The following is a 15,420-nucleotide window of genomic DNA, read 5'->3' on the forward strand; positions in this document are numbered from 1 at the left end:
GGGCAAAGTCCATTGGCAAACACATTGTACATAGCCAAGCAGCATTGGATATTGATGTCACATGCATGGACGAGTTTCATTTCCTTTTTAGACAGTAATATCAATCATATTTATTAATTTGTAGGTACTATCAATCCAATAGCAAATAAGAAGAACAAAATTGACAACCAAAAGATGCATTTGACACTCCACATAAGCACAATATTGCAATATTGCTTTATTTTCATGCAACACTAGATGTGCTCTCCCATGTGCTACACCTCCAACCTTGGTAGTGATCTTTTTCAAAACAAAGGGAAAGGCACATTCCCCTATGATGTGCTGTCCCTTGTGTTACACCTCCAACACTGGTAGTGATCTTTTTCAAAATGGAGGGAAAGGCACATTCCCCCATGATATAAAATTTATGGAAAGAGTTGTGCCGACTCTCCACCATACGTTATGTATGGATTTTATTAGTTTCTCCTTTCCCCTCTCTTCCCTGTCTTTATGCATGTATTCTAATGAGCACCTTCTCCTCATGCACGTTCTAGCATTCCATGCCAGACCTACTAATCCTTTTCTTTTTGTTTAAAAAGAAATGGATGTTTAAAAAAAAATGTTTGAATATTAGAAAATAGACATCATTTACAAACAAGATTGTATTCATCGTGCCAATTATCATGCACATTGAAATTTTAGTCAAAGGACTAGAGGTTAGCATGTTTACATACCATTCATGTCTAATAACCTCAATATGACTCCTCCACATTTCTATATCCAAGTTGGCCAATCATTCTAGTTTCATCTAATGTCGCTAGTCTAAGGATAGGCAAAGATATTACGTAAATAGTTGAAGTCGACATAGATTTTGCAGAGAGTTCTTTATAGCCAAAGTAAATTCAAGCCTAAGAAGAGATCATGGAATAATGCTAGCTCATTGGCTTGGTCAAGAATGCGATGCTACTTTGGTGCAAAAGTCAACCATGTGATAATAAGTGAGAAGCAAGGCTTACTTTCTTATTGATTAAGCCTTGAATGGTGCGATCTCTATTTTTCTAATCATAAGCCTATAAATGGTTTAATATAAACTTCAATGACAAGGAACAAAGTCTCAACCCAGTTCAAGTTGAAGTATATGCAAGAGGGCATTTCTTTGATTTAGAATCAAGATTTTTAAAATATTCTTACATTGTTGACTATTGGAAACTTGGTATAGGGCATACTCAGAGTTCCCTATAACATGCCAAGAAAGATTATATAGCAATCAAAGCAAGAAGAAGGGATGCATTGGAAGGTATTACATAGCTAGAGATGGATGTATGGATGCTCACGTCCACATTATATATGGCAAATGCAATAGTTAAATGTAGATACATAGTTGAATTTGGACCAATCTAAGGTTTACTTTGAATATTGGAGGGTGGTAAAGTAGGTAGTTCCATTGGAGAAACTTTAGGTTCATAAAGAAGAAAATCACTCAAGCTATTAACTCTATAGTAGAACCTCATAGAGGATAATATTTAGATTATTTTTAATGATTTTATTTAGATAATTTTTAGTCGTTCTGAGAATCTTGTTTTCGTGGCCTTAGAGCCAACACTGGTTAGAGCCAAATTCCAAGAAGTCATAATTAGATATTTGGCTACCTTTATTTACCTCTTATTAGATGCTCATTACTCTTCAAAATAACTAAAAGATGTTGTGAAAGCAATAGTAGATGGCAAAACACTTGGAGAAGATGGCTTACATGTAGAGTTCTATAAGTGATTTTGGGAGATTGTAGGAAATGCCTTCTTAAAGTTGGGAGGAGAGCATACTATTGGGTCATCTTCCTCGTTGTCTAAATGGAAGCATAGTAAAATAATTCCTAAGGGAGGGAAAAGGAGGAATCAAAGAACTATAGGCCTCTTGTTACAAACCCAAAGAATTCTAATCAACAACGACATCATCTTTCCACCAAGGTCCATTTTGACCCTCCATAACGTCCATGTTTGCAAATCAAGGTCAAATTACACGCAAGGATTTGGAGTCTATCTCTTTGTATAATGTTCACATGAGCTCTACGTAATTGGGCCATGCTCATTGCACCAAAAAAGAACAAGTGGGCCAAAAAGAACCATTGGAAAAAGGTAATGGCATTTTGGTGTTGCAACTATTAATGATAGAGGGGCAAAAGGGTATCCTTATCTACAAGACCTCTTCAAAAGAGAGATACCTCCATTTATGCATATCCTTGCCTTAGCATTAATAAGAAAGATTTTATGAAGGCAAGGAATTTCATTGGCATTAAAAAGGAGGAGGTTATGAAGCCAATGCATACTTTTCCAAGACCCATGTTGTACACAGATTGTATATGGGAAGGCATAGTAAACCCTATCATAGGCTTTGTAGAAATATAACTTGATGAAACAAATGACCTATTTGTTCTCTCTGGTAGATTCAAACCTTCTCAAATTTTGAATGTGGCTTCTATAGATCTTTAATGATTCCTTTTCGCTAAATTTTGATCTACCTTTTCACCTCGGCATGAATTCTAAGGGCAAGTGATTTAGCACATATTTTATAGGTTGAATTTAGCACTAGAGTTAACCCAAGTTGGATCAATCTTGATGGAAATATAACTAACTTTGCATGGAAATAGAAGACAAGATGACTGCATAAAATGACGAATATACTAGAGAAGATGGTAGAGAATTCTGCTCAATGAAAGACTCGTAAACTTCTTTATTGCAAGTAGTTGATGCGCAATTAGAGAAATAACATTCTCAGAGAATAATCACTTGGCCATGCATGTCTCCTCAGGTCGATTGACCTTGTTGGAGCTCACAATCATGGCAAACTTCTACTCTACTATCTACCCTATATCTATCTCTAGGACCGACTCTCATAACACACACAAGACTATCAACAGGTTAGTTGAATGGCATAGAAAGGAGCCAAATGACGATCCGTGATAGTAGAAGCTAGAAACCACGAGAGTCTTCAAGGGGGCCATGACCATGTCCACTGTGAGTCACAAAGCTGCCACGTACTGTTGCATGTAGAGACAACCAATCACACAAGTTGATTGCATGGGCCAATCTCATGGCTTAATTCACGCCACCTAGCCAATCCCATGATGCTACAAAAACCTTAGGACAAGGGATGCCTCCCCATGAGGACGAGCTTCCAAGCTCCAAGCCTACATACCCCCCCTTGGCCAAAACGTGGAGCTAACAGATACTTGTAAACAATCACCAACTCACAAAGAGCTTAATAAAAAACTTCCACAAAGGAATCAATCCTCACAAAGAGCTACACCAGCAAGCAGCTCACAAAGAACGTCAACTACTATCAAAAATTGCTTCTCAGAGAGCATGATAGATGATACTGCTTTGTTTGAAATAAAAATGCCCAATCTTGATCACTCAGATGATCCGCTTCCACTGGCATAGATGTGCCTTGTTTGTCTTCCTTTCCCTCAACTATAAGTGCTTTGCCTTTCTCTAGCTTTAGAATTTCATCTCATTGTTTTGTATAGTAGTATCGCTCTATATGTCCTTCCTTACCACAGTAGTTACACCTATGAAGATCTCAACTTTGCTTCTTCTTCTTACTGTTGCTGATGCCTTCACATCAAGGTGATGGAAAAATTCAGGCCTGAGAGCACGTCCCATGTAGCCGACTGCCTTCTCATTTTTAATCTCCCACGAATTTTTCTCCACTTCTAAAGAATTTCCTTTTGGCTTCTTCTCTGTTCCAGCAACAACTCCCCATAGTTCTTTTTGGATAAACAATAAACAGGTGGCTAGCTCTGCCACGACAGGAAATTCTTACCACTAAACGTGATGAGGGCAATCCCACGACCAAACTTCTCTCTGTTTGTTGTATCCATCTTAGTGATGTAGGGGATTCAATCGAACACGAAAGCAGGCTTCAACTATAATATCTCTAATGATGACTTCGAGACTCTCTTCGACCTTGGCTTCCTTATCTATTTCAGAGCAGTGATTGCTTTTAAGCTAGAATACTTTGACATGTATAGGAGCTCCCAAGACCAGTGTCCTGGCTTTGATACCACTTATGGAAATATAACTAACTTTGCATGGAAATAGAAGACAAGATGACTACATAAAATGATGAATATAGTAGAGAAGATGACAGAGAACTCTGCTCAATGAACGACCCGTAAACTTTTCTATTGCAAGCGGCTGATGCGCAATCAGAGAAATAACGCTCTCAAAGAATAATCACTTGGCCATGCACATCACCTCAGGTTGAACGACCTTGTTGGAGCTCACAATCATGGCACACTTCTACTCTACGATCTACCCTATATCTATCTCTAGGACTAACTCTCATAACACACACAAGACTATCAACAGGTTGTTTGAATGGCGCAACAAGGAGCCAAATGACGATTCGTGATTGTAGAAGCCAAAAACCACGAACTATGTAGTTATAACGGTGGACCTATAGCATGATTGTCCTCCTTGACACATGGAAATAAGACTTTGGTTGACTAAATGACAAAAGATTGAGATGGACAGAGGGCAAAAGATTTTGAAAGAAATGCATATTCATTTTATGTGCTAATTATAATTATAAGGCTACTTGATTATGAGATTTCACCTTTAAAATATTGAATAGTAAACAAAACAATACTTTATCAAGAGGTAGTTTGGTACACATAGAGTAGATCTAGAGTTTGTGGCATTTGTTTAACTTTTATAATGTAGAATATGGGTTGATCTTGAAAGGGGGATATGATGCTCTCTCATTAATGTATTTAAAATTCAAAGGTTCATTGAAACCAATCCATTAACGTGCTTAAAATACAAAAAAGTCATTGAAGAGAAATCTTTATTATTTGAATATATGTGAGTGTTTGGAAAACATGAGGCTCTTGTGTAGGTTTGTGAAAGAGAGAATGATGATTTCGGATGGATTATTTCAATGAGCCAGGTGGCGAAGATCTTGCTGATGGTGAAGTGGGAACAATGGGTGGGTTGATAAGATGTGTTTATGCTTAGAGATACAGTGACCAGGATAAAAGCGATACTCGGTACTTGACAAATGATACTTGATACTTGACAAATGGGGCCCTAGTCTTTGTTGCCCCCTGAAAAACAAAGCTTTACATTCAATTGCTTGGCCAAAATTTTAGAACCAACCCAAATGGTCTCTTGCATTGTTGGTCAAGCAAGGCAATGAATTGTTCATCATAGCATACTTGTCTTGTTGGTGAGAAGGCTAGGAAATATAAAGTGTGAACCAATACGGGGGGGGGATGCACTTGCTAGAGAAGTATAATGATGATAATTTTCCAACATGGTGCTACTAACATTGAGAGAGGTGAAGTCATTTTGACACAAGGAGGTCTTATGTGAATATATATACACGTGTGTGTGTGTGTAGATTTTAATGTGAATGAGAGTGAACTCCTACCCTTTCAATCTTGTCAAAGGCTAGAGAGGTAGGTGAAAACTATACAATGGTGATAAGTTGAGGCATTGTAGACTATCATTTTAGGGAAGGCTAAAGGCTCTACTAGACTACTATTTTAGGGAAGGCTAAAGGCTTTAGTAGCGACATCTCAAGAAGGAGAGGATTGTGACACCTTGTAGGTCCTACGAGTGACATCTCAACTTTATGGTCAATAAAGTGATCAAATTTAATTGTTGAGATCTTGCCTTTGATGGCCTCAACCTTTGTGAAAGAAGGAAGATACAAGGCACGGATAGTAGGGAGGCATAGTCCATCATGATGGTTGATTGATGGTATGGTACGAGGCATAATGAAGATTTGGCACACTAAGGAAATAGTAAAGTGAGATGGAGGTTTATGGCACACTCGCTCTATGAAAACTTGTAAGTAGATCAACAGGACACATTCCATGTTTCTACAAGATACAATGTTGCATTCTTGTATGCCATGGTCCAACCATGAAGAGGTGCTCCTATCACATGGGAATTACATTGTTAGTTTTTGAGAACAACCTATGTTTGTTGTGCAGAATCGTGTATGAGAGGGTCAATTGTATAGAGTGAGCAATAATCCAAAGGTTACCATGATGGGATGGATAAAGGTGTGAGGGCAAGCTTGCCTCATATGCACTCCCTTTGATTCCTATGTACCAATGCCATAGGAGACAAGGAAGCTCTTCAGAAGAGAGAACTTTTTTTTGAGGAGGGGGGAAGGACTTGAGTTGCTCCTCCTTTTTGTTAATAGGAGCCCACGATCTTGGAAAATTGGCATTAGTATTTGTCACGCGATGTGTGAATGTTGATTAACCTAAGGTGATTAAGTCGATTGACGTGAGTGTCAATTAAGGTGAGTGTTGATTAATATATTCGAGGGCAGTGGCGGAACGTGTTGGCTAATTCGAGAAAGTTTGTGGGAATTCAAGATGCTGATTCGAGAAAGTTCGTGGCTTCCCCGAGCGAGTATATATAGAGGGGAGGGAGGGGGCTAAGGCATAGCAAACAAAGGGATGGGAGGAAAGCCTGAGAGAAGGGGAGAGAGCATGGAAGGGAGAGAGGCAGGGTGAGGGCAACACACAGAGGCAAGATGAGGGCAGTGCATAGAGGGTGAGGCAGAGTCGGATGAGGGCAGGGCACAGGGGAGGCGGTAAGGCTAAATTAGATGATAGGGAGGCGGTAATAAATGATTCGACTTGCAAACTTTGTTAATGACCATGTGGGACGATTTGCCTGATCAAATGGTTGTTTATTCTAGTATAACAAATTATGTAAGATTATGACATGATGTGGAGGGATGCTATTCTATTAATGATAAATCCTGTGAGGCTGTAGGATGATGTGGAGGGATGACAGTATAATGTCATGAGATGGTGGTGTGACGATATGGTGAGAGGGGAAAGGGGTGACATAGCAACAAGAGAAGGGATGGGACTATGCAGATTTTGATCATATTAAATTGCGGACGTCAATGTGTTGGTTGGGGGTAAGTGTTAATCGGATGACAATAATGGTAGATACAAATAGATGGTTGCATGATTTAGTATACTCTCACACACAAGGAAAGCAGTGGGCATAGCCCTCAGCATAGCGATGCTGAAACATCCTCATGGGGAGTCCACAATTGTCCAAGTGGGGAATCGAACGCCTGCAGTAGCAACACTTAGGCAAGTGGACACCTTTGCCATCTAAGTTGAAGTTACAAGGGTGAACTGAGCTCAGTGCAACCTCAATCGACACATACATTTAAAACAAAAAGAGCTAGCTAGCTATGGAGTGACACACACATAGAAAAAGAAGTGGAGTGTCTTCCTCCATCTGCCCTCTCTATCCATTGCGGATGGTGAGTATTCTTTCAAATAGTGTTAATAGGATGACAATGATAATAGATAGAAGTAGATGGTGGGATGATTTTACCATTCAATCCCTCTTTGCTCGTGCCTACCAAGCTTTCATTGCTAGATTCGAAGATTTGTGGAATTTTGTAATGTTGAGGTTTGACTCCCGAACCTAGGAGCAAGGTGCATTCAAAGACTAGATGATTTGTGGAATTTTGCAACTCACACACTAAGATGGTTGGATGATTTACCATTCAACCCTTCTCTCTCGATTCCTCCAAAGCTTTCAATTTTTGTTTTTACACACACGCACTCACATTGCGAGGAGCCAATAGCATGTGACCTAAGGTCCTTTACACATTGAAGGCTACCTATCTTGGCGGCCCAAGTTTAGGCGCTGAAGCTGCAGCGAAAGGCATTCTTTCTACCTATGACATACGATGATGAAGTAGTGAAAATAGGAGACCACAATGCGGAGGAAGCTAGGCTGCCCGAGTTGAGGCGCTGAAGCTCCAGCCAAGGGCATTGTTTCTAGCTATGACACACCATGATGAAGCAATGAAAATATGAGACTACAATGCCTCGGCAGAGTGTATAAAGCTTGAGTGCGAGTGCAGAAATTGGCGGTGGAAGAGGAGGGGAGGAGGATTCGAACTCGGGGAGTAGTGAGGTGAGGGGGTGACTAGAGGGAGTTGAAAGGGTATGTGAGTTCTGCAATTCACAAACTCTGTTAAAAAAGGGCAAAAAGGGAGAGAGAGAGAAAGAGAACAGGACAGTGGAGTGTGGAGTGTGTGAACGAAAGTTCCTACATTTTCCCTTTCGCTTTGTGCGAGCTCTAATTCTGTACATCTTGTGTTCCTCCATTTTTCCTTCCTCTCCATTGTTCCTCGAGTTTCCCCGCATCAGTTCGCGAGACAGACACACACTCAGAGATGGCGAGAGTAGCTACAGTAAAAGACACACACACACCCATACAGAGACAGAGAGAGAGAGAGAGCGCTTTTCAGCTTCAGTCCCTTCAGCTTACAATGTAGCTTCTTCCCTTTTTCTTCGCAGCCTTCTCGGAGCTCCACCATGTAGTCTCCTCGCCCCCCTTCCACCCTCGTCTTTCTCGTACTTGCAGCTTCTTCCTTACCTTTTCTGCCTCCTCTGCTTCGCCGTTCTTGCGGCCTCTCCGCTTGGATGCCATTTTTTCTGGCTCTTTGACGCTCCTCTGGCTTTGCTGTTCGTCCTCATCACGCACAAAGCTTTGCCAATTTACTCACTTATCGCGCCATTTTGCACAGACGGAGATGTCGAAAGGAGAATCTGAGGTTACTTGCGGGTCTCTGCTCCGGGAGTTGCAGGTGTGTGCCTTTCCTATCCAAGCGTTCCGCTCTTGTGTCGGGTGACTGCATTGTTAGATCTGTGCTCTGCTTCTTTCCACCTTCCAAAAAGTTACTTCTGTGTTGGGGAACGCAGCTAATCTGGGATGAAGTTGGTGAGAGTGATGCCGAACGAGACAAGATGCTACTCCAGTTGGAGCAGGAGTGCTTGCAAGTCTACAGGCGGAAAGTCGATCAGGCCAGTAACGCCAGAGATCGCTTGGACCAAGCTCTGGCAGACGCAGAGGCCGAACTTTCTTCTCTGGCGACTCTCCTCGGAGATCGGTCTCTGCTCGGAAGAGTAAGTGATATACTGTGTTGTGTGAGTTGCCGCACCCTTTCAGAAGATCCCTACTGCACACTTTGAACTCTTGAAAATACAGTCTCCGAGCAGCTACAAAGTCGCAGTGTCTCCCCTAAATGTAGCTTGACGAGCTAGAAACGAAAATGATATGAGCTCTTCTTTCCTTGTTGATTTTCCTCAGTCAGAAAAGCGAGTCGGGACTTTGAAACAGCAGCTGGTCGCAGTGCAACCACAGTTGGAGGAGCTCCGACAGAAAAAGGAAGAGCGCATGCGGCAATTTGTAGAGGTGAAAGCGCAGATTCAGCGGATCGTTGCCGAAATTTCAGGTGCGGCACAGCCTAATGAAGCCAGTTCAGACTCGGCAGATATGGAACAAGATATGTCTTTGCGAAGGCTTGATGATTATCACGCCCAACTTCAAGCCCTTCAGAAAGAAAAGGTTAGCAAGAACAGGGACACTACCTTCCACTCACCACTTGTCTAGCTACACGTTGGTGTTTTACGGTTAGCCTGTGACCTTGGCCTTTTGTGTCCTGCAGAGCGATCGTCTGCACAAAGTACTTGACTACGTGAATGATGTGCATGAGCTTTGCGCTGTCCTTGGCTTGGATTTCTTCAAGACCGTCACAGGCGTGCATTCGAGCTTGGACGAATCGTCGTCCGGTCAGTCTAAGAGCATCAGCAACGATACAATCGACAGGCTGGCCAAGACTGTCCAATCTCTGCAGCACGAGAAAAGACAGCGAATACAAAAGGTTACTCCAGCTGCAATAACATGCTTTGCAGCTGCAGCTTAGATTTTTTTTCATTACTCATATGTATCTCGATTCTCGTCCACATGCAGCTCCAAGATTTAGGGGCCTCCTTACTGGAGATGTGGAGTCTAATGGACACCCCAGAGGAAGAACAGCTATTGTTCCAGCACGTCACCTGCATCATTGGTGCGTCTGAAGATGAAGTCAATGCCCCAGGGGAGCTTGCTCTAGATAGCATTGAACAGGTATACTTTTTTATCTCTACCGTTTCGTTCTACTGATCAAAGATCTAACTCTTTCTTTTGCAGCTGTTTCACACCATATTGTATGAATATTGTTTGCTTTAAGGGAAGTCTCTGCTACCTTTCTGGAAGTGCAGGCGGAGGTCGAAGTTCAGCGATTAGATCAGCTTAAAGCAAGCAAAATGAAAGAGCTTGTGATGAAAAAACAAGAAGACTTGGATGCAATTTACAGAAAAGCACATATGGATCTTGATCCTCACGCTGCCCAGGAAAAGATTATGGCTATCATAGCTTCTGGTAGGGGTTACTGCCATGAGTTGCTGTAAAAGATCGATAGTCAGGTTTTTCTTCTTAAAAAAGCTTGGGCTAATTTGTGGCTTTTATGTTCTGTAATGAAGGAATGCTTGATCCGTCTGAACTCCTAGCAAGCATGGATCATCAGATCAATGAAGCAAAAGAAGAGGCCTTAAGCAGAAGGGAGATATTGGACAAGGTGGAGAAATGGATGGGGGCTTGTGAGGAAGAGATTTGGCTTGAAGATTACAACCAGGTAAGCCAGAATTGACAAGCAGTAGTAGCTTAGTAGCAGCTTGGATAAGGAATGTAGACTAGCTTTTTATTAACTATTTACTAAGTGCTAGGCTTTCCTCATGATTGAGTCTGCCTTTCACCTCTGAGATTCAAAGATCAGTCTCTGCGCATGCGTGTGTGTGTGATAGGACTTGTGTGGATCTCTTTCCCTATTTTCAAGCTCCTTTGTTTCAGTCTCCCCAGGATGCTCTTTCCTATGAAGACCTTCCTCAGGCCCAGTTGGACGTTTTTTATTACTGTTTCTAGTTTTGAGTAGTAGCTGTCCTGCTTTGGACAGCTATGAATGTACATTTTTCTGAATGAAATATCTCTTTTACCAAAAAAAGAAGTGAGAGGTCTTAGTTGCTGAGAGGATGGCATATGCCTAGGTCTTGACCTTATTTTTTAATTAGCCTGGCCATGTAATACTAAGACTGAGAGTCTGGATGAGCTCTGAGATTCACTTGTCTTCACAAGAATTAATAATTAATATTGATTAGTTTTCAAGTAGCCTGGTTATGGAATGCTAGGTTTGAGAGCGTGGCCAGGTATTAATACATTGGTCCTCCCTGTTGGGCACATGTTACCTTGCCTGTTCCGTGCTATGGATGATGGAATTGGTGGTGCAAGTGACTTTAATAGGGTGTAGAAACTGCACTTTCATTACAATTTGATTGAGGCATAAGCCTTACCTCTGCATGGCATAATATGTGCAAAGTGGTCAATGGTACGTGGACTCATATCGATCCATGATTGAGTCCATGACATTGTGAGATTTTGGTCATCTGAAGGCAGTGCCACGTTTGTGTATTTATGTTTGTTAAAATACCTTTTAGGTTGCTCGGGCTTAGAGTTAATGTTGTGCAACCAAGGTGGACAATTGAGTCCATCTATCTAGTGCTACAAGGTCTTAGTTTAAGTCAGAGCTATGTGGATCTCACTAGGAGGCCTTAATGCGTGTTGCTGTTCATGATCTTGGCAAGCAAGGTCTTGGCAATCAGAGCTATCAGCAATCCTCCTGAAAATTTTTCCAATTCAGGGCTCTTAACATTAACATGAATTGTGGGGCTTACCTCCGTTTCCATTGCTATCATAGGTGCCTTAAGTGATGATGCGTAGGCACAACAAAGGAGGCTCTCAATTTGATCCATCTATCCACATTGGAAGGTTCCCATTCTAAGAACTTCATGCCTTGATTTCAGTAGGTTCTATAGGGTGACCTAACTTGAGGCCACCTACCATCAAATCTGACCATTGGATCAACCTGGGTCCTTCATAAGAAATAAGTGAACATTTGAGAAAGGTCTCCTGGAGGGAGGTTGCAAGTGTACGCTACACACCAGATCCCAAATTCTACTTCGTGCAAGTCGGTGGACAGTAGAGATTAGCTAATGGAGGAGCGACCTACCCCTACCAATCAGCCCATGTGGCTCAATGTAGGATTGAATTAACCATAATAACCACTGTATATGAGGGCCTGGCTCTCTCAGAGGGAGGAATGCTGTGCTAAGACTTATTATTGTGTGCATCGTAAGAAGTAGCTGCGTTTACCACGATGCGTGCCTCTCAACACCAAACGATTCAAACTTCTGGCAAGCAGCTCGGGCTAAACAGCACTGCAATTCTTGCTCACCTGTAAGTTGTATTTTAACTTGCATTGTCTCTGTGCTTGTATTGCCTAGGGTTTCTCCTAGTGATGCTCCCAGTGTATCCAATATAGACATCATGCCTTGGTTTGCTCACCTTAAATGAGATGTATTGAGTAGAGTATGCACTGTCGTATTAGTAGAGAGGCGGCTCTCCAGTCTTATGAAAATCACCAATAAGACCAAAGTATAAGTGGACCACTGGTCCTCTTAAAGGTATCTCTGCTACAATTTTGGGACCATCAGGTGCATGCGTGGCCAAGGGATGTGAGACTCCCGTAGGTGGTACTGGGAAGGTCTGCCCGAGGGCCTGCTTATGGAAAACTCAAGAGTTCAGAGCAGCGGCTCGCAAACTGTGAAGAAGTCTGCGTCTGTGCAACATGTGCAAATGGTGCTTGTTGCAGAGGGTGGCAGTCTGAGATGGCAGGTTTTGACAGGCAAATATTATATGTCAGCTGTGTAGTAATTGGTGAGCAGTTGTGATCCCACAGTGGGAGGGGTACTAGAGGCTGTGTGGTGTGCATGGGAGACCTGATTGACATGTGGCATAATGATCAGCGTGGCAGACTTTCTTGAATCTACTGAGGAGTCGGCCTGTGTGGAGTCAGTGTTGAGGCATACATGTGCGAAGCGGTTAATGTACATGAAGCGGTTAAAACAGGGCTTAATGTGACACGTGGAGACTCTGAGGGGATCTTAATAATATCATCATATGCAAATAAAGCATGAAAAAGACCGAAGGTATAGGCTATGGTGTGTGGCAGCCCGTAAGCTGCACAGCTCGGGCATGTTGTCTATACTTCTGCAGTTTCACGTTTTGAAAAGTTTGTCCAAGCTATTGACAAGCGTTTAAAAGTGAATTTTGTCAACTTGTTTATGCTGTGTAACTTTTTCGTATATTCAGCAGTGCACATTGCCCCCTTAATGGCTCTCACCTAAGTTCTCTATTAGTTTGCTTATCTATTCTTCCCATTTACCCATTCTAATGGCCCTTAATCTCAACAAATTATTCCATACATATAACTTGACGTAAGGAGAAACCTATTCTAAAGACCCTTAAGCTCAATAAATTATTCCATACATATAACTTGACCTAAGGAATAACTTAATTGAAAAGGCCTTAATTTTTTTGATTTCTTAGGTGAAAGGTTGGAGATATCTCAATTAAGCTAAGGTCAAAGGGATAGCTTGCAATGGGAGGGCTTGAATTGAAGATATTCTTTACTAGTTCATACACTAGGCCATGAAGATGTGAAAAAATAAATAAGAGAAGGGGGGGTAAGGGGAGTCCTCCATGAAACTGAGTCTGCGCTTTTCCTGAAGCTTTGGCCAGTGCCAAGCCCTTCATTGTGTAAGTGCACGTAATATACACTCTGAGCCGTATGAGCTGATGAAGTAGGTCGGAATTTTTATGCTCACTCGTCCCTAGTAGTTGATGTTGTTAGACCTGTGGGTGATTTATCATAAGGTCCGCCTTTTGCTGTTTTCTTTATGTGGCGATGGATGACTCGTCATTCATCTAGATGTATATAAGCTGGATTTCACGTATTTATGTTAACTGTATTGAAGCTATATCTCAGAAAGGAAACCTGTAAATTAAGCTTCTGTAGTTCTGCCATTGTAACTTCAACTTCTGAATTCAAGAAATGGATGTTTATACCTCAGGATGAGAACAGGTATAGTGCAAGCAGGGGGGCACATCTTAATTTGAAGCGTGCCGAACGTGCTCGAGTAACCGTGAACAAACTGCCAGGTGGGTAGCATAGCAACTTCTACATTCCAGCTCGATTCTAGATATGCTCGTTTGCTTTAAAAGGATGAGTTTGAGCGTGTTCTTGATACGTGTGTGAATGTGGAGGCTCTTAATGTTGAATTTGTTTTGTTTCCGTACAGGCCTTGTTGACTCGTTGGTTGCAAAGACTAGAGCATGGGAGGAGGAACACGGTTCGCCCTTCTTATATGATGGGGTGAGCTTTGAATGCACGAGGAATCTTAAGTTGTGACATTGTTGGGGTTTTTTTCGCTGAATTCTTGTGGTTTTGGAATGTTTGAAGATGAGACTGCTGGCGATGCTCGAAGAATATAACCTATTACGACAAGAAAGAGAAGAGGAAAAGAGGCGAGCACGGGTATATTCAACGTTTTCATATGCTCTAGATCTTGCTCTTGAATACGAGTCAAGGATAGGTTATGCTTCGTATTTTGGATGCTCAGCCTTGTGTTTCTTCTCGAAATGGTCACCAGGATCAAAAGAGGCTGCAAGAGCAATTGATGACTGAACAAGAAACACTCTTTGGCTCAAGACCTAGTCCCCACAAACCAATGAGTGCTAAGAAAAGCCTTAATCATCGTACCAATGGAGATGCGCCTGCTAGCAGGCGCCTGTCCCTTGCCGGGGGAATGCTACAGTCGGGAAGCACAGATATGCTGGTTCCTAGGGTGAATGGTGTCACTCCAGTACGACTGGGCAAGGACGGAAAAAAAGAAAGGGCACGACCTGTCGCACCAGTGAACTACGTTTCTCTACCAAAGGAAGACACACTGTCTTTACCTTCTGTGAGTGGATCAGAACCAACATCACCCATGCCTGTATGATTTCAACTCTTTCTGTTACTTTATACTACCTCTCCAAGAAAATGCTGGCATTTGGTGAGGTAAAATGATACTCTGTAAGCTGGTGACAGACATTAGTAACTTATACTAGCTGGTTTTTGTGGGTTTTTCCGTTGGAGTTGCCTTTTGCAAGAGGATAGGATGTATTGTTAGACCACTACAAGGGTACTATTCGGCAGAACGTAGATGTGTATTCGTGTTTTGATTTCTATCCTACTGTTTGAGTTTCTGTTTTGCATTCGTAGCTTTTGTTATATGCTTTTTCTAGGTGCAACTTATAGGATCATCGAATATTAAACAGTTATATGGAGTTGATTTCCCGAGGAATGTTTTGAAGGGGAATGAGTGAAAGATAACGGCGTATTCGTCATCGTAGCAGTCCCATGGAGTTTATGGCTTTCAACCTTGTGACTGTCATCGTAGCACACTGATTTGAAAGAGATGCTCTAAAGTCAATACACCAACCAATCAAAGAATTTGAAAGAAAAACACATCTGAAAAATGCTAAAAATTATTTTTACTGTTCAAAGTGATGAACCTTCACTAAGGCTACCTAGGCCAAAAAACTATTATGCCCCCTTGTATATCTATCTATCTATATTTAAACATGCCTTCTCTCCTCTTCCACGTTTTTGTTAAAATTTGGA

The 15,420-nt window shown here is 41.8% G+C and overlaps 1 protein-coding gene across 1 annotated transcript; it reads left to right on the forward strand.

Annotated features, from left to right (window-relative positions):
• The first annotated feature begins 8,023 nt into the window (after positions 1-8,023).
• On the forward strand, positions 8,024-15,011 carry LOC147903559 (65-kDa microtubule-associated protein 1-like). The gene is made up of 12 exons (XM_087399828.1): positions 8,024-8,355; positions 8,566-8,625; positions 8,741-8,944; positions 9,129-9,386; positions 9,487-9,702; positions 9,792-9,947; positions 10,082-10,241; positions 10,343-10,494; positions 13,826-13,913; positions 14,054-14,127; positions 14,215-14,289; positions 14,405-15,011. Exons 2-12 carry the CDS (start codon positions 8,572-8,574, stop codon positions 14,753-14,755), a joined length of 1,788 nt encoding a protein of 595 aa, XP_087255954.1. The 5' UTR covers positions 8,024-8,355; positions 8,566-8,571; the 3' UTR covers positions 14,756-15,011.
• The last annotated feature ends 409 nt before the right edge of the window (positions 15,012-15,420 follow it).

This window comes from Dipteris shenzhenensis, chromosome 3 (assembly GCF_047967505.1).
Source record: "Dipteris shenzhenensis isolate YYH24624 ecotype China chromosome 3, Dip_SZ_1.0, whole genome shotgun sequence".
NCBI classification, from domain to species: Eukaryota; Viridiplantae; Streptophyta; class Polypodiopsida; order Gleicheniales; family Dipteridaceae; genus Dipteris; species Dipteris shenzhenensis.

Excerpts from the sequence above, each read along its gene's own strand:
- LOC147903559 (XM_087399828.1), top strand. The coding sequence starts at position 8,572 with ATGTCGAAAGGAGAATCTGAGGTTACTTGCGGGTCTCTGCTCCGGGAG. Across the intron at positions 10,242-10,342 it reads TATGGCTATCATAGCTTCTG|GAATGCTTGATCCGTCTGAA; the intron begins GTAGGGGTTACT and ends TCTGTAATGAAG. Across the intron at positions 13,914-14,053 it reads AACCGTGAACAAACTGCCAG|GCCTTGTTGACTCGTTGGTT; the intron begins GTGGGTAGCATA and ends GTTTCCGTACAG.